At 44.9% G+C, this 25,090-nt stretch overlaps 1 protein-coding gene across 2 annotated transcripts; it reads right to left on the bottom strand.

Moving 5' to 3' along the window:
• Positions 1-1,978: 1,978 nt before the first annotated feature.
• Nudt7 (nudix hydrolase 7) lies at positions 1,979-18,556 on the bottom strand. 2 transcript variants are annotated; one of them, XM_052728752.1, is made up of 4 exons: positions 18,409-18,556; positions 15,627-15,780; positions 6,758-6,856; positions 1,979-2,636 (listed from the first exon to the last, which is right to left on the bottom strand). In XM_052728752.1, the coding sequence occupies exons 1-4, from the start codon at positions 18,513-18,515 to the stop codon at positions 2,274-2,276; spliced, it is 723 nt and encodes a 240-aa protein (XP_052584712.1). In that variant the 5' UTR covers positions 18,516-18,556; the 3' UTR covers positions 1,979-2,273. The 2 variants fall into 2 exon arrangements, with proteins under 2 accessions (XP_052584712.1, XP_052584711.1); XM_052728751.1 differs by having other exon boundaries at positions 6,698-6,856; positions 18,409-18,551.
• Positions 18,557-25,090: the final 6,534 nt, after the last annotated feature.

Raw genomic sequence — 25,090 nt, forward strand, 5'->3', positions numbered from 1 at the left:
TATGGGCATAAAGCAGTAGACTGGGTATTTGCTTCTGTCAATTTTGAGGGGGAAAAAAAAACCTCAGCAGCAATGGACACTTCCCCAGCAGATTGACATGTTTAGTGTGGGTATCAGATTTTCAGCTATAGTTATGAAAATCTACTACTACTACTCAGTAGGATGTGAAATTAGCATCGTGGAGTTGTGGTTCTAGGGCTTCACTTACCAGCCTCTCTGACCTTGGCACAGTTAATATCTTAATTAAACAAAGAAATCCCCGCTGGCACCGAAGCATGGCCCATGGTGATGGTCACAGAGGAGGCGGTAGATCTCAAGGCATGCAGTTTGGAATGCTTGTCTTTCTGATTTAGGATTTGTGTTTGAAATTGGTGTTTTATTTGCCATCAGCATATTGGGAGATGGCTGGTTATATGGTTATATTTGGAAGCACATAGGCCGCCTCTCCTGCTCAACTGTTTAAGCGGCTTTGGGTGTCTGCTGCCTGCCCCCTCCTGTGCCTATGACATTCTGTGCACATCACAGAACTTTCACATCACGAGTCAGAGCTGGGATGTCAATTTTGCGTGCGATCCCTTGAGCTTGGGTGAACACTCATCTTGTCATATTCAAGTATTATAGTTTATTATTTAGGGTTGCAGCAATACTGCAATGAGAGGGCCCCAAATTACAATGCAGAAAGATGACAGGATTTTATTACTGTCTTCCATCACTGACCTCTGTCGACAGCTCAATCTGAAGGGTTGCTTTGCTTCACAGAGTCCCTTGGAGAGCCAGGCGCTCACCATTCTTTGCATTCTGCCATTCCCTTAGGGAATTTCGTCATCTACTTGTGGGGGTCCCCTTTTTCCCCACTGCCTGTTGGCCACCAGTCCACGAGGACAAGGGGCAGAAGCAATGACAGAGAACTTTGTATGGCCTGTGAGCACAGAGATAGCTCTCTGGGAGATGACTCAGTGAGTCAGTTCAGCTTTACTTCAGAGTACAGGGAATGTATAGGATTGGGAACAGTAGCTGGGGTATCACCTGATTTGTACTAAACAGCACATCCCATCATAAAGCTCCTAGTACAGTCTTAGTTATCATCTGTGAAAGCACGGTCCTATCATAATGTTCCCAGCACATGCCTAATTACCATATGGGCAGCAGGGGGATAGCTTCTGCAGAGAACTGCACCCAGAGTCATACTAGAGATAAGTCAGGCATCCAGGCCTCGAGACAGTCTCCAAATAAGATCAGGTAGAGAACAGGGCATCTTCCATGTTATGAAGCACAGAGAGAGCTGGGCCTCCCAGCATCTACCTGGTCATGATTGGTTTGTAGATATATCCATGCTGCAGCTCACAGAAGATAGGAAATGAGGCTCCAGGGGAGCTGTCTTCTCTCTTAAATTGAATGTGACTCATAACGTCATCTTTCCCCTACATCACATTGCCCCAAACTAAATCCCAAGGGCGTATTTAATGGCAAAAGATCCTGGGGAATTCTGTTGACCCAGCTTGAACTCTACTGTCATAGAATCAAGGGAAGGTAAACTGTGTGTGTGTGTGTGTGTGTGTGTGTGTGTGTGTGTGTGTGTGTGTGTGTGTGTACACATGTTTGTGGAGGTCAGAGGACCATCTTAGGTGTCGTTCCTCAGGCACTGCCAACATTTATGTTTTTTTAAACAGTTACTCTCATTGACTTGGAGCTTGCCAAATAGGGTACGCTGTCTGGACAATAAGCCTCGGAGATGCCAGGTTCTGTGTCCCAATGCTGGGACTACAAATATACACCACCACACCTGAGTCATTTTACATGGGTGACGGGGATTGAACTCAGATCCTTATGCTTCCAAGACAGGCACAATATAGATAACTCCAATATAGGTGGAGCTATCTTCCTAGTCCCAAGTGGGTAAGCTTGAATGGTTAGCCAGAAGTCATGAGAAACAATGGATTAAAAATATATTTAAAATGATATGAACATTGCACAGCCATATATTCAACATATATTTATTAAGTGCCTACTATGTGCCAGATACCCCTAAAATAACTAAAAATCTTGGCTTCGTGGATAAAATAATACTGCCCTGCCAAAGCATTTTTCCAGTCTTAAAAGACTTTTAGTGTTATAGATGGAAAAAAAAAAAGGCAACTGGAAACCAGGCAAGGCTTTTACTTCTGCGTTGCAGGAAAATATTTGCACCTGTCAGATTCCACTTGCTGACATTGTCATTCTGTGCAGAAGCTCACACAAAGACCTCGTGGATGTTCTTTTGGGTTTTGATAGCTTCACAACTTGCTTGAAGGATATTTACGAAGAAAGGTCTTTTCACAAGACGGTATCAGGTCATTGAGATCAAACTCAATTTCAAAGGAGGGACTTTCTTCCAAAATAATTAAGGCAGCCAGCACGGCCAGTTTTGAAGTCATTCCCTTGATTAGGTACTTCAGACCAGTTTTGGGGTCTGTATACTCAAAGCAGTGTATAACAAGATGGTAGTCAGAGTGTGTGAAGTGGTTCTGGTAGTAGACTTGGGGATGCAGGAAATAGTCCAAAGGCACAAGGAACACATCCTTAACTTCATCTGCATTAGGCTGGGCCTGGAAGTTGTGGTCTAGAAAACCCACTACTGGGGTTACCAGTGCATCATTCTGAAAGCAGAAATCCAAATCCACACATTACAAAGTGCAGCCACATATGGTTTCAAAGATTAAACTCACACCACTTCTAGGAGAGGAAAGACCAAGGCTATGATATATGGTATTAGGTGGGCCAGGGGGTGGGAATACTCCTGACACAAATCCATGTCCCCCACGTAACAGAGATGCTCCACCTGTGCTGGCATCTGGACTGATGTCACACACCTTTTCCTCTTGGTGAGGACAGAGGTGTGATGTCTTATCAACAAAAAAGTAACATATTACTTCTGGCATACTTACATTCAGGGGGAAATACACACACAAAATCGTAAGCTATATAATTGCTTATAAACTATATTTTCATAACGTACATATTTGTTTTGCGAAGGGATAGTTTTATTTATGAGCATAAATGCTTGCAAAATGACTCAGAGTTGCTGCTGAGTGGACCATCTTCACTTGTACTGGAAAGCCTGCAAGAGAGGCTGGGACTGAACCCAGATGTGATCTCCAGTTTGAAGTTCCTGGATCATGGAAAAGGTACTTGGGAAACCAGATGGAGGTACATTGTGAGGAGGGAGTCTAGAGAAGATTAAACAGGCCCACGGGGACCTCCCATTAGGGGAGGCAGCCAAAGAGGGTTTCAGAATGGAAATAGGTCAGACTATTAAATGCATCCATGGTGAATAACAACCTTTGGCTAGAGAGGAGGCAAGGGGGAACAGACCTTAAATAGCCTTAGGGCAATAAATCTGGGGTCATAGGTTACCGAGAGCCCCAGCCATGCGGGGTCCTGGGTAAGGGCTCACTCTTGGAGGTCATGGGTTCCCCAGAGTAGATGGTGAGCGGAGGATTGACATGCGAGCAGGTTCTTCAGAAAGTGCTACCAGGAGAAACTGGTGAGGGGCTAAGGAGGGAGGGCAACAGCCTGGTGAAGAAAGCAGGCAGGGTGTTGTGGAGGCGACTCCAGCTAGAGACAAGGAGCTGGGGTTTCAGGCTCAGGCCCAGATGCTGGTGGAGGACAGCTTTGCAGGAAGTCAGCCCAACATTTGTGACCCCGTGCAGGATGTCCAGCTGGTCATCCACAGTCACCCAACAGTGAGTCCCTGGCAGAGAGCTGCTGGCCAGCAGAAACGCATAGTGGGAAGGATGGATGGATGACGAGGTCTCAAGAGAACCCCAACAGGGTATGTCAGAATGAGGTGCCTTACTACAGTTCTCAAAGTAATGGGGCCAGCTAACCAGGGGCTTGAACCTCCAAAACTATGAGCTGAACTAAACCGTCCTTCATGGTCTAATGTCATTTCTACTGCTGCGATAAAACACTTACCAAAAGTCATTTGGGGTGAGAGAAGGTTATTTGTCTAGCTCACAGTCCATCACTGAAGGAAGTCAAGGTAGGGACTCAAAGGAGGGCCTGCTTACTAGTCCACATAGTATTACTCCAGAGCAAGGAGTTCACTTCACAGCCCAAGAAGTGAAGCAGCAACCATGGATGATGGATGTTTGCTGGCTCTCAGTCTGGCTTATGCTTAGGTAGCTTTCTTATACAGCCCAGGACCACCTGCCTAGGGGATGGCACTGCTCACAGTGGGCTGAGCACTCCTGCATCCATTAACCACTAAGATACACTTCCTACCACCAAAACACACACACACACACACACACACACACACACACACACACACACACACACACACGCCAATCTGATCTAGATAATTCAGTTGAGATTCTCTACTCAGGTGATTCTAGGTTGTGGCAATTTGACATTTAAAATTAACCATCAGACCCTATCAGTTGATTACCTCAGGTTTGTTAGAGTAACAGGTGACTGAGGCATCTGTGAACTCCATTATTGCATCCACCCACATACAATTCAGGCGCTCCCAGGGATTGTGGAAATGAAGCTACTCTGATTTGAGAAACTTCTAACTGCTTTACATCAACGAGTTAATAGAGTTTTAAACTCAGCTCCCTAAAATGCGTTGGGGGATTTGCAGAAATTAATTGAAAATCACCCCCATTAGAAAATGCAGCTAAAGAGGAAACAGCTGCCACATCTCCCTCCTTCTAATGCTCTCTTCTCTTTGTGTCTGCTGTCTGTCTGTATCTGTATGTCTCTATAGATCTATCTCTAATCTTTCTCCATGTGTCTTTTCTGTCTTTCTCAATCATAACACACACACACACACACACACGCACACATGCACGCACGCACGCGCACACATGCACGCACGCACGCGCACACATGCACGCACGCACGCACACGCACACACACATTTATGGAGTGGCCACCAGCTTATTCCATACTGAATCTTTCTCAAATGCGTCCTTTCCACTTTTCAAATAAGCTCAGTGAAGAAGGACGAGCTCAGCGTCACTGATTTTTACAGTCCAGTACCACTGAGACTTTAAGCAAACTGTAACCCAAGGACAATCTAATGCCCCAGTTTTCCAGCTGTGAGGCACTGGTGGCCATAATGTTTTAATATAAATTTTTACTGAAAGCCCAATGCATAGAATATTAAACTATTTATACCTAATTCTGTGGTTATGTGGGAAGGACATCGAACCCTGTGGCCTTCCTCACCCAAACTGTAACACCAGCTTAATCATGAGAAAAGTATCAGTGAAACTGAAATTCAAGGACGCTGAGCAAAACGCATGAATGGCAAACCTTGGGACTGCCATAGTCACAATGAGTGTAGCCGGAGAAACTGTCACAGGGACTAAGAGATCTGACAACTGCATGCAATCCAGCAAGCAGGATGGGGTCAAGGGCAGGAGGGAAGGCAATAGGAAAAGTAGTGGAGAAAGTGTGGGTGCAGTTCACAACCATGTCCTCACACTGTTTCTTCATTGTGACCACTGTACCACAGCTGTGTCAGGCATCAACCACGGAAGATATGGGGTGCGGGGACATGAGAACAGATGACTACTAATCTGTCATCATTCTGGACATGACTGTAAAGGGGCCATGGTACATTTTCACTGATAAAATAATGCTGGTATACAAGTTAAAATCAACAGGTGACTCCTGAAGTCTGTTTGCACAACTGTTTTTGTTACAATACAGCCGATGAGACCTAGTTACCCCAGCTCCAGGTTTTCCTGTGCTGTTGGGTTTATGGAATAAGGAACTCCTGACTCATAGAGAAATGCAGTGGCAAACACTGGCAGTTTTTAGGCATCTTGTCAAATGATCTTGTTCTCCCAAATTGTGACCCTAGTCGAACCATGAGGAGCCCAGGGCATGGAGAGCTAGTTCAGCAGCGGAGAGCGCATGCTGCTCCTGCAGTGGACCAGAGTTCCAGTTCTCAGCATCCATAGGGTGGCTCCCAACCGCCTATAACTCCCACTCCCTATTACTTATAAACTCCAGCTCCAGTGGATCTGACACCCTCTTTTTGGCCTCTGGAAGATCCTGCAGGCACATTCGCTGCCACCTACATACACATAAATAAAAATAAAATCTTTTTATAAAGTCCTTAACCATGAGGTACCTGAACTGAAGGGCATCCAGCATAGCTTAAAACTGCCAGGGTCACGGTAACATGAAGTGTGAGAAATAATCACAGACCCAAGGCCCACAGCGACCAGACAATCAAATGCAGTATGGAATGTGAGACGAGGCTGAGGATAAAAAGCCCCCTAGTTCTTTGACAAGAGGGCTCTGTATCCCAAGGTGTGCACCAAAACGAGTGACATTAGAGTAAACAGAAAACACTGGGCCCCTCCAAAGGGACACCATTTAGTATTTTGCACAATAGCATATTATTTTTCAACTGACTTCTCAAAATAAATGTACGCTGGAGAAAAATACACACAAAATGAACATTAGTGGAGCAATTCTGAGAACATTCAGTGTTCCATGGCACTCAGTTTGAAAATCATTGAGGTAGCGCCCCTCTCGTTCTGGATGGGGTAGGAGGGGCTTACCCAGGGCCACAGAGCTCATGAAGGGCAAAGTCCACCCAAGGACCCAGGTATCCTGTCTCTGTGCATCGTGCTCTTGGGAACTGAACAAATGTGGAACCCCCTAGGAGCTCAGGAGGGCCCATGACTGTCCTTACATTAAGCAGATATGGCACCAGGTGAGAGACCACCTCCACTTGGTGGGGATGCAGCCCCACCTCCTCCTGGGCTTCACGGAGAGCAGTGGCTGTGTCGTCCATGTCCACCGGGTCCCTCTTTCCTCCAGGGAAGCAGACTTCTCCAGGTGCCCTTCGCAGCTGGGGGATTGAAAGAATAGAGTTACAAGTGAGATTTCAATTTGAGAACTATTTAGTCATTTAACAAATATTAACTCAACATCTACAGTGTGCAAGGTATGTTTTTCCTTGAATCCTAAAAACAAAACAACAACCAAAAAACAAACAAACAACAACAACAAAAAATCCAGGGCCCATGAGATGAGCTCAGCAGGTAAGGGCACAACCTAAGTTTGAATCTTGAACTCATATGGTAGAAGAAGAAAAGTGCTGCTTGAAAGTTACCCTCTGACCCTCACATGAATGCCATGGTACATGTGCATGCTTACACAAGTGGGCAAGCGCACGCATGCATGCATACATACATACATACATACATACACACACACACACACACACAAATATATCTTACACTAATAATTTTATTACAAAGGTGGGAAAATGTCTGTTTAGAAAATTCTCTGTATTGTTCCCCATCTGAAATATATATTTTACATAGTTTTTGCCTAGTTCATAAGCCTATGTTAATATTTTCACTCAATATTAATATTAAATTAAATTTTGCTACTTATTCATCTAATATACATACTACTTTTTATATTTCACCACATATCCTTTAGATATGATTTTTAACATATTACATTTATTACATAGAGAACATGAAAATATCCCTGATGGAAATAATAATTTAACTTTATAAATAATGTGTGTACTTAAAATAAAACTGCATAGAAAACATACTGAAGGATGCAGGCCTTTTTTGTCTGGCAAACTCACATGTTCATAAAAATATTACTAATTTCAATTCATTGTTATGTTTTAGATGCTTTTATTTATACAAAATATATCTATGTCTATATTGTATGTAGAACATAGTTCTCCTATACCCCCTGCCCCCTTTCTTTTCCCTCCCATTAGTTTCCAGAGTCTCCCTAATCGGCTTTCCTTTTCCTTTTATATCATATATACACACATGATTTTATGTGTCTATATAAAATGTAAGAACTACAAGTGAAAGAAAACACTATATGATTAAGTTCATTTGCATTTATTTTCTTACAAATGGTATGATTTTGCTTTTCTTTCATTTATTTTAATTTTCATTTTATATATAATTTACTTATTGTGACTACTGCTTCAATAAACACTGATGTGCAAGTATCTCTGTGATTTGTTAGTTTGAAATACTTTGGTTAAATACTTAGGAGTGGAATAGCTGGGTTGTATGGAACATCTTTTAAAAAAACAATTTAAACCTCCATACTGACTGGACTAGTTTACATTCTCACCAGCCATGTGTAAAGGTTCCTTTCCACCCCACCTCAAACTGTTAGAAGGAAATGTCAAGAAAACTTTCAAAAAATAAGGTGGTGATTGAGAAAGACATCCAGTGTTGAATACTGGCCTGCACATGCATGCAAACACACACACACACAGACATACACACACAGACACACACACACACACACACAGATACACACACACCTTAACAACTGAGAACTTCCCTCATTTCTGATTTTTCTCTACATGCTTCTAATATAAACACACAAACAGACAGACACCAATGAGGATTTGTAAAAGCTAAAAGAAAGGATAGTATAAAGATAGTATTACCAACAGATGATTTTGCTAAGTCCTTTATGGGTGCTGACTATATCCAGGGCATACGTTTCACAGGAATTTTTCTGTAGCTGTTATGTATGGTGGGGAAAGATTGGAACAGGGTCTCATACAGCCCAGTCTGGCCTCAAATTTGCTATGTAGTCAAGGATGACCTTGAGCCTTTGACCTCCCTGCTTCCTGCTCCCCAGTGCAGTGGTTAGGATTTGCACTACCACGCCCTGTTTTAGGCAGTGCTGGGGATCGGACCCAGGACCTGGCACATGCTAGGTAAACACTCTACCAACCCTACAAGCTATTATATCTTAAAGCATTTTTAATGAAGTAGAATTAATATAAGATTAACCAATTTAAAACAAACAATTCAGGAACATTTCATAAATTCATAATGATGTAGAACCATATCTAATATCTATTTTCAGAATGTTTTCCCCACTCCAAGAGGAAACCACTTATTAAGCTCCCCCACCCCCACCCTGCACTCAGATGCATTCTCTGCTTTCTGTCCAAATGGATTTCCAGTTCGATTATTTCATGTAAATGAAATCATATGACATGTGACCTTTTCTGTCTCTCAGCATCTTGTTTGTGAGGTTTTGCAATGTTGTCACAGGTCTGAATATGGCTGAACAGTAATTCCTTTGTTTTCACAAATGATCTCTATTAACAAGTACACAAACCACATTAGGCTACTATTATTCTATTTTCACAGAAAGGGTAAGACGCCTAGAGGTTAAGTTACCTGACAAAGTTCACATAGTGAGCTATACATTGGAGTTTAATTCCAGAGGCTTTGTTCTTAATCAGCGCACCATCTATTTAGAGTCTCTAGGGCCACAGAGATGACTCAACTGGACAATCTGAATTTGATTCCTAGAATCCACACACAAAACTGTGTATGGTGGCATGCATCTGTGACTCAGAATTCTTACAACTGGATGGGAGGCCAAGGTAGGAGAACAGTCCAGAATCTGGAAGGTTCCTCTGCCAGTCAGCAATCATTCTGCAGAATTTGAGACAACCTGACAGAAGCTCCAAGAGCAAGATTTTGGATCCTGTAGCTGGGAATTGAGGGGATAAGGCCAAGAGAGACCCTGTCTCAATAACAAGGTAGGAGAGAAGAGACTCAAAAGTTGTCCTCTAGCTACCTTACACAGACCACGGTGCACACGTGCCCACACTCACACTCCCATGTAAGTTTAAAGAAATCAGTAAGAGTTTGCTAAAACATAGTAGGGTCGAAGAGCCATCACCACTGGTGCCATGCATTTCAACATCTCCGTTTATTTTTGCTCACTCACATGAAGTACAGGGCCCTCTCTTTCCCTATTTCTCCCCCCACATCTCTGACTCCAGTCCTTTCTGATTTTTGGACAATGTGTCCTCATGCCAGTAATTTCCTCCTTGCTCATCTCTGAAAAATGAAGCCCTCACCATTCTCTTTTCTGTGGCACCCAACTTCTCAGCCAGCCAAGCCCAGTTTCTCTTACACCCTCACCTACCCATGTCCACTGTCCTCCCCACTCATCTGCTGCGAAAGCCTGACTCAGCAAGACTCGTAGGCCAGCCTCTTGCCAACTGTGTACAAAGATCCACGGCAGTGTGCACCTGCTACACCACAGGGCAGTCACATGAGCTGAGGCTGCAGCACATGGAGCTGTGTCTAGATCCCAGGCATGGGGATGTGATGAGAACACCTAAAGTCAGTTCTTCAGAGTTCAACCAAGAGGTCCTGTTGGCATTTTGAGTACCTGGGTTGACAGAGATGTTTAAGGAAAGCTAAGAGCCTGCTCTGGTCAAAATACCTGTTACCTTGTATGTCGAAATCCTCAGTCACAAGGTAATGCCATTTGGAGGTGAGGCTCATGGAAAATTATAATGGAGCAAGGCCCTTATCAATGAGGTTAGATTCTACCGACTGTTCTGCTCACCCTGGGAGCACACAGGGGAAAACCATCATCTGTGAGTTAGAAAGAGAAGGCCAGGACCAAGCACTTGATCTGCAGATGCCTGGATACTGAACTTGGTGGCCTCCATAGCCATGAGAAATGTTTGTTGCTCATAAGTCATCCAGGATAAGGCATTCTGTAACAGCACTTTGAGAAGACTAAGGCTGTTATGAACTTTATTTAACTGCTATAGCTGAAGACTCTGTTTTAGCAAGCTTTTTATTTTTATTCATTCATTTATTTTGTTTTGTGGTACTGAGGGCTGAGCCAGGGCTTCATGCATACCTGAGTAGTGTTCTGTGCCAGACTCCCAGCCCTAGGTAAGTCTTTGGAAAACATAAAACATTTGCAGTTCTTCCCTGCTCTAAGTGGAGAGTTCTTATAGGAGCTGCTTCGGCAGTTATGGCCTCACACATCTTCTCATCAGTGACAGATGGGAGAGGAGGGAAAGGAGGGCTAGACCATTTTCTGTCTACCACAGCCTGTCTTATAAAAGTCTTAGAAATACACCTTCTGTTCCGTTACCTCTAAAATGTGATTTATTGTTTGCACATTCAACTCTGCGGTACCTGGTGACGGGGGCACCCACAAGGACTCACTGGGCTTGATAGAAATAGGGACTTGATTTAAAATATGCTTTGAAAGCCCTTCTGAGAGACCCCAGAGCATGCCAATTCATTCAAGTAGCCTTTCATCTCGACCCCAATTAATAGGGAACAAGGACCTTTTGGATTCCTGAGAACTCTATTCCCAGCAAATGTTCTACTGTTTTGAAGCAAGCAGGTGCATTTAAAACAAAAAAAACAACAAAAAAAATTTTTTTCATAGACTGTTGAAACCAGAAAGGGTTCTACCTAGGCATGGGATCTTTTCCCCCTGTAAATAGTGTAAGCTGTGTATGTGTTTATATGGGTGTACATGTGCATGTGTTTGTGTGGGTGCACATGTCTACATGTGCATGTGAAGGCCATAGGTCAACTTTTGGTGCCATTCCTTAGGTGCTGTCTACACTGGGTTCTTTTGTTTGGTTTTTATTTATTTTATTTTTGAGATTATAATAGAATTACATCATTTCTTCCCTCCCTTTCCTCTCTCAGAACACCCTCATATATATCCCTCCTTACTCTCTTTCAAATTCATGGCCTTTTTTTGTGTCAATTGTTATTACATTCATATATGTTATCCTAGCCTACTTGGTGAGCCCCAGGCCAATAAGAGACCACCTCAAACACCAGTGTAGCTTCTGACATTACTGGGAGACACTCGTAAACTCTCACCAATGTGATGATGGCCTAAACATGAGCTGAATAAGGACAACACCAACAGACGTGCCGAAGAGGAGGGGGTAAGCCCAGAAGTCCTCAACCCTACACAAAGGACTGCAGGCAACTATGGAATGCTGAGAATGAATACTGAGAACAGGGGCAACAGTCTTCCCCAGAGAAGCACACATCAAGTGGTGATCAACACCAATGGTCAGCCCTCAAAACGTGTATGAGTAACATAATATGGATTGAGTAGGTTGTATTCAGGAATATATATGTACGTGTATACACACACACACACACACACACACACACACACACACACACACACAAATCACATTCTCACTTTCCCAGTGAAGTTGATTACCTCAGGTTACATAGAGAAACATACTTCCACCTATATATAAAAGGTACACACATCAACTGATGTGCCCCTCCCCTTCACTTCTCTCATACTTCTGGTGTCTCACATCCCTTCCTCATGATGCAAGACCCTTTTCCTCCTTTCCCATTGCCTGCCTGGGCCTCAAAAACAGCTGGACTGACACCAAAACTGCCTGTCTTCACAGACCTATAAGAAGAAACTCCCTTAGTATGCCTCATGGACATGATCTCCAATCAGAGCCTCTACCATGCTGTCTGTCTGTCTGCCCATGATTATTAACTCTTCTAATAAATATCTTATCCAAAACCTAATGTTCCCTTGAACCCTAGTCCTGAAACCTTTCAGCCAGCTGAAAAGTCAAGCCCCAGGACCCCAGGTCTCTGAAAGGAGACCTTACCTATGCTGGACTGAGCAAAGAGAGAAAGCAACAAGGGACAGTCAATGTCAGGGAGCACGGACACTAGTGTGAACTGAGACAGTGTTCAGTCAACGTCAGGGAGCACGGACACTAGTGTGAACTGAGACAGTGTTCAGTCAACGTCAGAGAGCACGGACACTAGTGTGAACTGAGACAGTGTTCAGTCAACGTCAGGGAGCACGGACACTAGTGTGAACTGAGACAGTGTTCAGTCAATGTCAGGGAGCACAGACACTAGTGTGAACTGAGACAGTGTTCAGTCAATGTCAGGGAGCACGGACACTAGTGTGAACTGAGACAGTGTTCAGTCAATGTCAGGGAGCACGGACAACTAGTGTGACTGAGATAGTGTTGCTCTTTTGCACACTGCTCACAGGGCAGCTTTCAGTCTCATCTCTAGACACCGGAAAACTGAGGTTTTAAGACATTAAAAACTTGGCTCCAGGGCCAGGGATATGGCTCTTTTTTTTTCATGAGGCACTTCTGGTACAATCCTGATGGCCTAAGTTTGATCCATGGAAGCCTTATAAAGGTTGAAGGAGAAAGCAGACGCCACAGGATTATCCTCTGATCTCCACACCTGCATGCATGGCCTTCCTCCTATATACACACATTTAAAAAAAAATAGTTTTTAAAAAAGAAAGGAAAAAAAATAAAAAGAACCTTCCAGAACCAGGCGTGGTGGTACAAGCCTGTCATCCCAGATGCTTGGGACACTGAGGCAGGTGGGTGGCAAGTTCAAGACCTGATGGAGCTACAAGAGTGTGTTAGAGGCCAATCTGGGCAATTTGGTGAGACCCTGTCTCTACAGAAAATGTAAAAGGAGGCATTATGATTGAAGCCCGTGTTAGAGCTCCAGCTTGGCAGAAGACCCTGGGCAGTCCTGAGGAGATCAGGCTGGTTGAAGAACACATTGCTTCCTTCTTTCACAGGCAGGCAAGGCTTGCAATCAGAGTAACGAAGATTTAACTTTTTCATTTGTTTTTTGTTTTTGGCTTTTCAAGGCAGGGTTTCTCGTGTAGCTTTGGAGACTATCCTGGAATTTGCTCTATAGACCAGGCTGGCCTCGAACTCACAGAGATCCACCTGCCTCTGCCTCCCAAATACTAGGCTAAAAGGTGTGCACCACTACCACCCAGTTACATTATTTTTTTTAATGACCTTAGGGAGCTGGAGAAATGGCCCAGTGGTTAGAGCACTTGCTGTTCTTGCAAAGGACCCAGGCTCAGTTGCCAGAACTTACATGGTGGCTCACAACCACCTAGAACTCTAGTTCTAGGGAATTCTTTTTTTTTTTTTTTTTTTTTGGTTTTTCAAGACAGGGTTTCTCTGTGTAGCTTTGCGCCTTTCCTGGAACTCACTTGGTAGCCCAGGCTGGCCTCGAACTCACAGAGATCCGCCTGGCTCTGCCTCCCGAGTGCTGGGATTAAAGGCGTGCACCACCACCGCCCGGCAGTTCTAGGGAATTTAGTGCCCTCTTCTGACCTGTGTGGGCACTGAACGAACATGGTGCACATATATTCATTCATTCAGGCAAAACACGCATACACACAAAAAAACAAATCTTTAAAAATTAAAAATAGAGAAGTAAAACTGACTCTTATAATCATCAGGCATAACTCTTGTGTCTGCAACAAAAAATCCAGAGTCCCATTGGCCAGAGGCTTAGGTCTTATATGGGATAATCAAAACACACACACACATGTATGGGGGGGGGGGGTTTATAAACACTTTATCTGTGCTTCGGCGGAAAGCTAACAACAGACCCTGTTTCCCTAGTTCTAGCTAAGTGTCTCCTTTGGGAAACTGGATCTTGATCATGAACTTGTGTCACTTGCCTGGCCCACAGTGAAAAGGATCTCCACAGTTCTGTGGCCCCTGAGTCCACAGCTGTTATTTATTTATGTATTTATTATGTACATATATACGCTGTCAATGAGACATTTTTAACTATTCCGCTTGAAAGACCATGTTACTTTGTGGTACACTATTTCTATCCTGGGATAACCTTGAAATGACCATTTCTTCAACTCTCTTGGGGAATATTCCCAACATCAAGGAAGGGCGACTGCACCCAGAAGTGCATGGGAGAGACAGGATCACCTAGCCCAGTATGGCTGTAAAGTGAGATGGTCCCTAACTTCAGCCTGCATTCAACGTGGGCAGCTGGCTTCAGGGCCTCAGCTGCTAACAGTATGCTCTGGTTTACCTGGGTAGGCTCGTCTAACAGTCATTCTTATGGGAGTCATTTTCCATTCCTATTCTGCCAGGACTACTGGCACTGTCTGGAGATATGATGTCATTATACAGATGTGCCTGTGTATGTGTGCTGCTCTCATGGGTAGAGATAGAAATCAAGACAACACTAAACATCCCACAGTACACAAGAAGGCTCATCAGCAAAGAACGCTCCAGACCTAAATCCTGTTTAAGCACCGATATTAAGTAACCTTGGTCTGAAGTGTTTTCTATTTCACTGATTTTTTTTCTTCTTCTTTGTAAAACCTCTTTAAAAATGATACAATTGGCTGAGGAGGCGGCTGAAGGCGTGAAAATGCTTGCTTGTGCAAGTTTGAACTCCAGCACCCACGTAGTAATGCTGGCATGGTTGTGCATACCTGTAACTCTAGTTCTGAGAGGGGTGGAGGCAGGAGGATTGTTGCAGCATATGGGCCATGCCTAATCTAAAAACAAAAACTCTGGGTTCAGTGAGAGGTCTGTTTCAAGGCAAGAAGGCAGACAGTGATAGAGGAGGCCACTTAATGTCTTCCTCTGGCCTCCATAATCATATACACACGCATCTCTCTCTCTCTCTCTCTCTCTCTCTCTCTCTCTCTCTCTCTCTCTCTCTCTCTCTCACACACACACACACACACACACACACACACACACACACCACACGAATACTAAAACTTAAGTTAGCACTTGAGAGGCAGAGACAAGCAGATTGTCATGAGTTCAAGGCCAGCCTGGGTTAGAGAACAAACATGTATCTCAAAATCACCAAACAAAACCCCATTTCACCCTTCCACTACCCCTCCAACACCATGATTTCAAAAGTTCATCTGAGAATGGTAGCTTTGAAATGAGGATAAAGTGACAGATGTGTGATTTTAAATGCCCCGAGATGTCACAAGAGCCTCTTGTCACCTACCTTGTCTGAGCGGACAGTGAACAGCAAGTACAGCTTTTCTCCTTTGACCAGCAATGGCAGAAGGACAGAGTATTTATTAGGAGACAAATGGGAATATCTGGTCCCCACATCAAACCTTCTCAAGCGGGCCTTGGCATCATCTATCAGATTGTTCCTAAGACGAAGACACGGCAAGATCTCTAGTAAGAGCAGAGCTGTGGCAGAAAGCTCCTAGCCCTGCTGATCTATCTGTATGTGTGGTGGGATGGGTGCTGGGGATGGGGGTGGGGGGGTGTATCTTGAATTTCATTTCTGAGTCTCATTATAATTTTCCAATAACCTGGCAGAAATCACAGTACTTAAACTGCACGTTGTTGGCAAGAATGAATGAGGCAAAAACACCAAGTCCACAGTTGCATACACAAGTGTGCTTAGGAAGGCAAATTAAATTTAAAATTAAAATTAAAGTTTAAGCCAGGTTATGCATGTATGTAATATCTGCATTCAAGAAGCAAGAGCAAGAGGACCAGGAGTTCAAGGTTATCCTTAGGGACACAGTGAATTCAGGGCCTACCTGTGATACATGACACCTTACCTCAAAAAACAAAACCAAATCAAGTATGTATGGTAAGACATTTCCCCAGTAATGTAACAGTTGAACTTTGATATCTATAAGTAAGTTGGGCTTCATTGTAAACCCAGATGTTTGGGAGCTGAGGCAGGAGGATCACAAGTTTAAGGCATCATTGGGATACAGAGTGAGTTCAAGGCCAACCTTGAACTCTAGACCCTGTTTCAAAATAAGAAATAAAAAGAGGGCTTGGGATGTAGCTCAGTAGTAGAGTATTTGCTTAGCATGAGAGGCCCTGGTTCTGTCCCTAGTGCTCTGGGGGGGGGGGGGGGGGATACTATAGTTACATGTAGATAGGGCAGGTGTGTCCAAAAGTCTTTATAAGGCTTGCCTGGCCCTTCTGCCATGTTCTCAAACCCAGATGTCCTGTAAAAGTAATTCCCAAACTCAGACATCCACAGAATCTGGGAGAAGGGTGCTCTCAATAGACAGCCGGGTGTACCCCACACTGTGATTCAGTGGCCTTGAGGTGAGACCTAAGAAGGAGCACTTGATCCAACTTCCGAGTGATGATGTTGCCTCTGCGGCAGCTCAGGAGACTGTGCTTTGAGTACCAAAGGTTACACAAAAATGTAGACTCATCACCACAGATGGCAGTGTTCTCCTGTAGCTCTTTCTGGGTCCCTCAGACAAATGCTGCTGGCCTGCACAGCAGGGGGTGGGATAGTGGCCTCATTCATGTCAACTTAGAACCTGGGAATGTGACTTTACTCAGAAATGGGATCTTTGCAGATGTAAGTAGTTAAGGCTCATGAGATAAGATCACCTCGGATTTCAGGGGAACTCCCAACCCAATGCCAGGTGTCTCTGAAGGAAGTGAAGAGGCTGCAGAGACACAAACACACACACACACACACACACACACACACACACACACACACACACACACACACACACACACACGGAGATGGGGATGGGGACCAGAGTGCTGCAGTTACAAGCCCAGGATGACCAAAAGCCACCAGACGCTAGAAGAGGCAAATTAGTGCCCCCAGACACTTCTGATTGTGTTCCTGATGATGCCTTGATTATGGACTGGCCTTTAAACCCAAGAGGAGAATAAACTGCTGTTACTTAAGCCATACAGTTCCTAGGACTTCATCACAGTGGTCATAGAAAGTGGACATCGGTTTTCACTATTCTGTAGTGTAACTGTGCAAAAACAGATGTGTAGGTAAGCCAGAACTCATTTCATCTCAAAAAAGGATGGAGCCAGGCTCACACCTGTAATCTCGGTGCTTGGGAGGTTGAGGCAGTAGGATTGCCAAAATTTTGAGACCAGCCTGGGCTACACATGGAAAAAAAAAATTGACATTATCTCCTGGAGCCTCAGAGTCCTCATTTGTACTTGTTTGAGGGTAGTCATGAAGACAAAGTGGCCAGTTAGCACCCTGAGCTGTGACTGCTAATGAAGAACACATCCTTGACAAGCCATTGGTTGGAGATGCTTGCTCATTTTCACCCCCTCCGCCGCCCTTTCCATGTGGCAAGGTGCTGGCTGCAAACCAATCAAATGACCTGGAAAGGGTCACTGAAATTGGGCACACAGTGCACAGGTCTCTGTTACGAAAAGACAACTAGCCAAGCGGGGAGAACTCTGCCCAAGGAGGCTTTTAAGGAGCCCCGAGCGCTGCCCAGAGACAGCAGGAGAAACAAAAGTCTAGAAAACTGTCTCGAGACCATCCATTAAAACAGGAGCAATAGCTCTGATCAGGGCTCGCACCCCACTCTGTGTTTAATTTTCAGGACAGCCCTGTAGGTAATATCAGAACCATGTGAGGCCAGGCTGGGAGTAGTGCCTTGAGCAAGAACCACGATCATGAGCGTAAGTAGCCATCCAGGAACTTGAACCCGGTTTGGCTGATGCAGGGCTGTCTGGCTATCGCTGGTTTCTGAGGTTCTGCTGTGAAGACATGGGTTACTGAGGAGGGACACAGGTTGGCAAAAGGGAAGCGCAGTGACCTTGGGAGATGAGGACAAGCCTGCATGTGTGTGAATCTTGTTAGGGGAAACCTTCACTCTGTCCCCAGGAGCAGAAGGAGCAAAGTCCCCCCTGGCCATCCAGGAGGCAAGCCCCGAGGAGCCTGAACTGTAGGGCGTCAGACTCAGGCCTGCGCCGGGATCGGAGCCCGGCTAGGTCGGGCGCTAATGTCTGGAGACGGAGGGCTTTACCTGACAGGCTCTCGGAGTCCACAAGGTCGCGGCATTGGCCCGGTAGTATCTTTGCTACCAGCTGTTGGAGACTTCAGGAAGGAAAGCGTCCTCAGGCGCATGCGCATAGCAGACCTAGCCCTGGGTAGTGAGGGGCGGGGACTACCCAAGAAGAAGCTGAAGGCGGGACGCTCAGAAGAAGCCAGACTGTCAGACCCGGGAGGGGCGGGGCCTATAAGGTGGGGCGTGTCCGGGCGGAGTTAGATCTGAATGTGGCGCTGACAGGGTTTAAAAAGCTGAATACACTAAAAACAGTTTGCTTTCTAGCAGTTTGGGTTTCTTCAAAACCATGGAGCCTCTGAGAAAATTTGCAACGAGCAACTGTAAAAAAAATATTTGACTTTAAAAATATTACACTTTATTAGTGCGTGGTGTGTGTGTGTGTGTGTGTGTGTGTGTGTGTGTGTGTGTGTGTGTGTAGGTCAAAGGACAACTTGCAGGAGTCAGTTCTCTCCTTTCACCCTGTGAGTTCTGGGTATCGAACTCAGGTAGGCAGGCTTGGCAGCAAGCACTTTCACCTGATGAACCATTTTGCAAGCCCAGTGACAAATACCTTTTTTTTTAAAAAACAAAAACAAAAACAAAAAAAACTTCTATTGATTCTTTGTGGATTTCACATCATGCATTCCCATCTTATCTCCTTGTTTCCTCGAATCTGCCCTCTGCCTTTACAACAACAACAAAAAAAAAATTAAGTGAAGATGCAAGCCAGACATGGTGGAGCCTGCTGTAACGGCACTCTGAGTGGCTGAGGCAGGAGGATTGCCATGAGGTCAAGGTCAGTCAGGCCAAGGGAACAGAAGAAAGAAAAAGGAAGATTCTGCACTGGTGAGGCTAGAGGAGAATTGAATCTCCTTCCAGTTCGAGGGGAGAGTGGTCTGACAGCTGGCTGTGAGCACCTGCGATTTCTGGACGCAGATTCCACACAGAAAAGACCAGTGGGATAGAGGAGAGGGTCATGAATCAAATAGCCACATGGGAAAGCCAGAGACTTGTAGTCCTTGGAGAGCTGGGAGGGAGAAAGGTGGCTGGGTGGAGAGTTGGGGGCTCGGACAACCAGGCTGAGCTCCTCGCTCCTGGCCAAACCAGGGTTTCTCACATGTGGGTTCCCACCAGCAGTATCAGTGTCTCCAGTGTCCTTCTGCCTTGTAGACTCTGCCCAGGGCACACACCTGCTGAGTCTGAGGAGGGTGATCAGAGGTAAGTAGATGCTGATGTCTGCTGACTGCACCTGCTTTCAGGGATGAACTCCCTAGAGATGAGGGGATCCAGGAAAAGTTCGGGAAGAAAGAGGAGTGTGCCATCACCTCAGGTGGAGCTGGATAAGAGAGTGTGCCAGGAAGACTGGTGGGAACTGAGACTTGGAGGTGGGACGGGGGGGGGGGGGGGGGGGGGGGGGGGCAGAAGACTGCTACATATACTAAATAATGTGCTTTAAAATTTATAATTTCTTCCATAATTTCATAGGTGAATACAATGTATTTAGATCATATCTACCTCCCATACCCCCCTCCTATTCCCCCCAGACCCTCCCATGTCCTCCTCCCAAATTCATGTTTTCTACTTTTTATTTTTTCTTAAAAATCCAAAGATTTAATGTAAAATTAAGCAATATACAAAAATGAATCAAAACTGAATTACATTCATCTTTGTATCAACATAGTAAAAAATAAATTCATTTGTATTATTTTTTAATGTAAGAATAATTCCATAAAAGCAAGGGTACTTAGGACTCATGAGAGTCACATTAGGACTAAGGGAACAGTAGGACCATAGTTCCCAAGATTTAACAAAATTTGTTTTTATTTATGTATATAAGTGTAAGTCTGTTTGCATGTGTGCCACATGCTGCAGGTACCTGTGAAAGCCAAAAATGGAATCAGATGCCCTGGAGCTAGAATTACAGGCAGACAAGCTGCCTGATATGGCTTCTGGGAACTGAACTCTAGTCTTCTGGAAGAACAATATGTGCTCTTAAATGCTCAGTCAGCTCTCCAACTCCCATTTCCAAGACTTTTCAAAAGCACCAAACCAGCATCCTGTGGTTAATCTGGGCAGTATCAGGAAAATCTGGGAAGAGTCTGAACCAAGAACACCATAACCTCCTCATAAGACTGATGGTGGCACTCCACATACATCAGTGTCAATTCTCAGAGCAGGACGCTTGGGAGACGGCTCATTGGTTGAAACTCTTGATAGTGAGGACCACAATTTGGATCCCTAGAACCCACATAAATGCCAGGTAGGCACAGTGGTCCACCTATAAATCCAGTCTGGGAGGGTGGAGACAAAGTGTTACCAGACCACTAGCAAGACTAACCATAGTAATGAGCTCTGTGGGTTTGGTTGAGAGACCTTTGCTTATGAATACGATAGAAGATGATTGAGGATGATTCTCAGCATCAACCTCAGGGGCACCAAATGCACCTGCACATATGTACTTATGCTGACACACATGCAAGCATACACATGTACAACACACACACACACACACACACACACACACACACACACATACACGTGCGCTCATGTAGAGAAAAATCATCAGAGCAATAATAAGTAGAATTATTTCTCCAATGGTATTACCACCTTCTCTTTGCTGATTAGAAAATAAAAATATCGAGCTTGAGTCTTAGGGCTCTGGTTTGAGGCTATATCATTCTGACCTCTGAGCCCATGCATTTCACCATGCCCCAGAGAAACAAATGGCTTGTGAATTAAGTGTGTTTGACCATGAGGGAGAAATAAATGACTCCTCATGTAATATTCATGGCATAGCTGCTTGTGAGAAGCATGAGGCCGTGACTGAGACATGGAACCCTGACCTTCAAGGCCTCTCAGGCTAGAGGAATGACAATAAACACAACCCACCTCTCTAGTAATTCACAATATGTTGACTGTGAGTGGGAAGGGACAATCACTCTGGTTTGGAGGGTTGAATTGAAGGCTGAGAATTACTGTCCGGGAATTCTCTTTTCTCCAGATTTCTATCGATTGACTCTTTGCCCAAAGATGAGAAAATTGAGACTAAGAGGCTCCAGGTGCCCTCACATTGTCATACAAGAAGTAAATGGTAGAACCAAGTGTTAGTCCTGGCCAACTGGACTAAGGCGTCTGAGGTGGTAAAGACAACACTGTAGGCAGAGGGGACAGCAGATGCCAGCTTGGGTATGGAGTTTTGTTTAGAGGGCCTAGTTGTTCAGTATGCCTGGGATAAAAATTAAAAAAAAAAAAAAAGCATGTTGCAGTTGTAGAGCTTGGAAGTGCATGGAAAGGCATTGGCCGTCAAGAAGGTCAAGATGGCCATTGACCTTCTTCACCAAGGAAGAGGAATTAGGAATCGGGGTTTTAGGAAGACCTGTGGCTCAAAGTGGGAGATCAGGTGGTATCAGGGAGATGCTGGAAACAATCAGGAAAGTAAAGGTCGTCCTCTGGCCTTCATACACAAATGCACACGCACCCACACGTACATATGCACTTGAATACACACTCACAGGCACTACACACGGGAAACGTTCAGCTTTTGTGATGGTTTTGGTAAGGGTGCAAGCTGTAGCACAGGGTGGCTGTAGCATCACACTATGAAATGTATCATGATGGTGTGTGTGTGTATGAGAGAGTGTGTGTGAATGCGCACGCATGTACACACACACAGCAAGCACTCATGTAGGTAACAGAACCTTAAAGTCAAGCACTCATGTAGGTAACAGAACCTCAAAGTCAACTGGTAGCATCTTTTAGAAGCAATGACTTCTCTCTGTAGTTCTGCACATGTTTATTTACTGGTAGTAACATAATTCTAAAAATTTGTGGGAGAGAAACATTGCTGCAAAAAAGGTCAGGTTGGCCCCAGAAGCCACCCTCCACAGGCGCAGGCCTCTCAAAGGAGCACCCCCCAGGAGACAGGGTCAGCTTCACCAGCAGACCACCCATCTGGGTGATGCTGAGCTAAAGAAAACATTAACAAGCCCTCAGGAGCAAAGGCCACCTGAAGAAGAGAACACAACTCACAATTAGCCTAATGCCAGTAAAAGCTCTAGCAAGGCAAAGGGGCTTAAGAACTCAGGGGAGTGCAGCACAGCAGGGAAGCAATTAATTTCCCTGGCTGTGGGCAGTGGGGTGGGAACCCCTGTAGACTGCAGACACAGTAAGATAAGACACTGGGAAAGTGATGCTCAGAGAATGTGAGTCTCCTCCATTCCTTCCTGGATTTAGCGGTGTGTCAATCACTAACAGCCAAGATCCTGGAGGCAGGCTGAGGAGAGGGTTTCCATGACAAACACACACATAAATGTCATATAGATTTCTGATGGGTGTGAGGCTTGTCCTCCCTCCTACTCCCACCAACTCACCCTAAGCCACTGAGTGTTCCCCCTGGAAGGAGAGAGAGTTGAGAGGATCCTGAAGGACTGGGTTATAATTAGGAATTTCACTACAAATGGATTGGGAGCCCTTGATGTCAAAATGACATGGCGGTGATAGGTACTGTCTGGACTAATCAATCCCTGTTATGGGACACTTTTCTAGGGCGGATGTGACATAAATGTCTGTTCACCTCAGATGGGAAACTGACAGCCAAAGTGATGACACTTCCCAACTCCCACTTGATAAAGCAGTGTGTTTACTGGAGTCACGAACTGAAGCAAGGATGACCCAAAGGCAACTCCAGGACCAAAAGCTCTCCCCAGCACGGGTGATAGCTCATGAAAACTGGAACCTTGGGGGTTCTCTGCACCCTTTGCAGGCAGTCGGACAAAAGAATGAATGTGTTCCAGGCAGTTCAGCTGGTCTGACTCTTGTCAGCAGCCTTTAGTGCTTAACGAGCCTTAGAGAGAGGAAGCCTCATGTGTGTTTCAGTTTCAGGGACTTCCTGAGTTTTACTAGTGGTTTACTTCCTAAGTTATGTTGCCTCCCTGTAACCCTTCCCCGGTATTAACAAACTTCCCTCTAGATGGAATGTTTCAAATTGCCATAGACCCTGTAGCTTCTTATTTTGAGATGAAGTTCATCCATGTGTTCCTAAACTTCTGATAATTCTGCTACAAAGGTCAAAGGCATTGATTCAGAAGCTCCAATGGGGAGAATTTAATGTTGAGAGGATAAAGCCACCTGTTGTGGAATATTATTTTAACTGTGTAAAAAAATTTGACTGTGTTACATTTGTTTGATTAAATAAAATTAAACTGGGGTCAGGAGGCTGAGTCGGCAACTAGCTGACAGGAAGTGGCAGGGGGGAAGTAAGTGTAGCCAGGGTTCTTTAGTGGGGGCTGAGCAGAAGGACGCCCTTTTTTCAGGAGCAGCGAGTAGGGAGAGAAGGTTCGCTATTTGCTATTCAGCCTCTCTGAACAAGCAGGATTTTACCTCAACCTTTGAATCCTGAGTCCTATCGAAGAATAGATTTAGGTAGTTTCCTTTAGCCGCCATGATAGAGCTAGTGCCTGAGGGAACAGAATTCCCACCTGGCTGTGAACCATGCCACCCCGAACTGCTGCTGGTAGCTGTGGAGTTGCAGTTCCCTGTTGGGACAGCAGTTGCTTAAGGGGCAGCCACTGTATGTAATGCAAAATAACAGCCGCCTGCCCTGACACCTTGGTGACATGGTAGCCCCAGAGAGAAGAAAGAACAGCCACCAAGGACCATAAGGTACCATTCCTTAACAACATGGGCAGGCCCAACTCAGGAGAGGTGCCAGGGTTGATGAATGGACTGTTGTAGAAAGTAGGCTGTTAGTGGAGAGCTTCCTACATAATATGGCTCTGACTTCATAACTTTTATTTTATCAGTTTGTGTGTGTGTGGGGGGGTGTATGTGTAGGAGTGTGCAGGTGTGCACATGTGTGTGAGGCCAGAGGACGACCTGGGTTGTCACTTCTCAGGCACTGCCCACCTTGGTTTTTGAGACAGGTACCTGGGGCTCACCAGTTCATCTAGGATGGCTGGCCAGCAACCCTAAAGATGCTCTTGTCTCTGTCTTCTTGGCACTGGGATTACAAGTGTGTGCTACCTCATCTGGCTTTTTATGGGAGTGTGAGGATCACTCAAACTCAGGTTCGTATTCTTGTGTGGTAAGTACTTTGTCAGCTGACCTCTCTTGGCTCACTTAAAAAAAAAAAAAGGTATCTTTTATTTATCTTGGACAATACCATATCATACATGTAAACAATGTAACTTGATCATATCCACCCCAGATTTCTTTCACTCCCTCCAAGCCCCCATAACACATTCCCCTCCCTCTTCTTTGCCCTTCATCTCTACTCCTATTATTATAATTATTTTTGTAACCCACTGAGTCCAATAGGTACTGCCTGTTGAAAGTTGGCTGCTCTTGTTGGCTAGATCCTGTGCAGGTGTGCAGGTCCTGTGCCGGCAGCCAGAGTGAGTTCGCAGGTGTGACGGCCACGGCATGTTCAAAAGGCATCATTTCACTCCTCTCCACTCTCACGCTCTTACATTCTTTCTGGCCCTGCTTCCTCGATGTTCCCTGAGCCTTGGGGAAGGGTGATATAGATGTCCCGTGTAGAGATGAGCATTCAGTGGTCCTTTGTGTTCAGTACTTTGGTCAGTTATGAGTCTCTGAATTAACTGCTGCTCACACCAGGCAGAAGCCTCTCTCACTCCTATCTCTTTTTTAAAAATCTTGTAAG

This window comes from Peromyscus californicus, unplaced genomic scaffold (genome assembly GCF_007827085.1).
Source record: "Peromyscus californicus insignis strain IS unplaced genomic scaffold, ASM782708v3 Scaffold_8__1_contigs__length_139910024, whole genome shotgun sequence".
NCBI classification, from domain to species: Eukaryota; Metazoa; Chordata; class Mammalia; order Rodentia; family Cricetidae; genus Peromyscus; species Peromyscus californicus.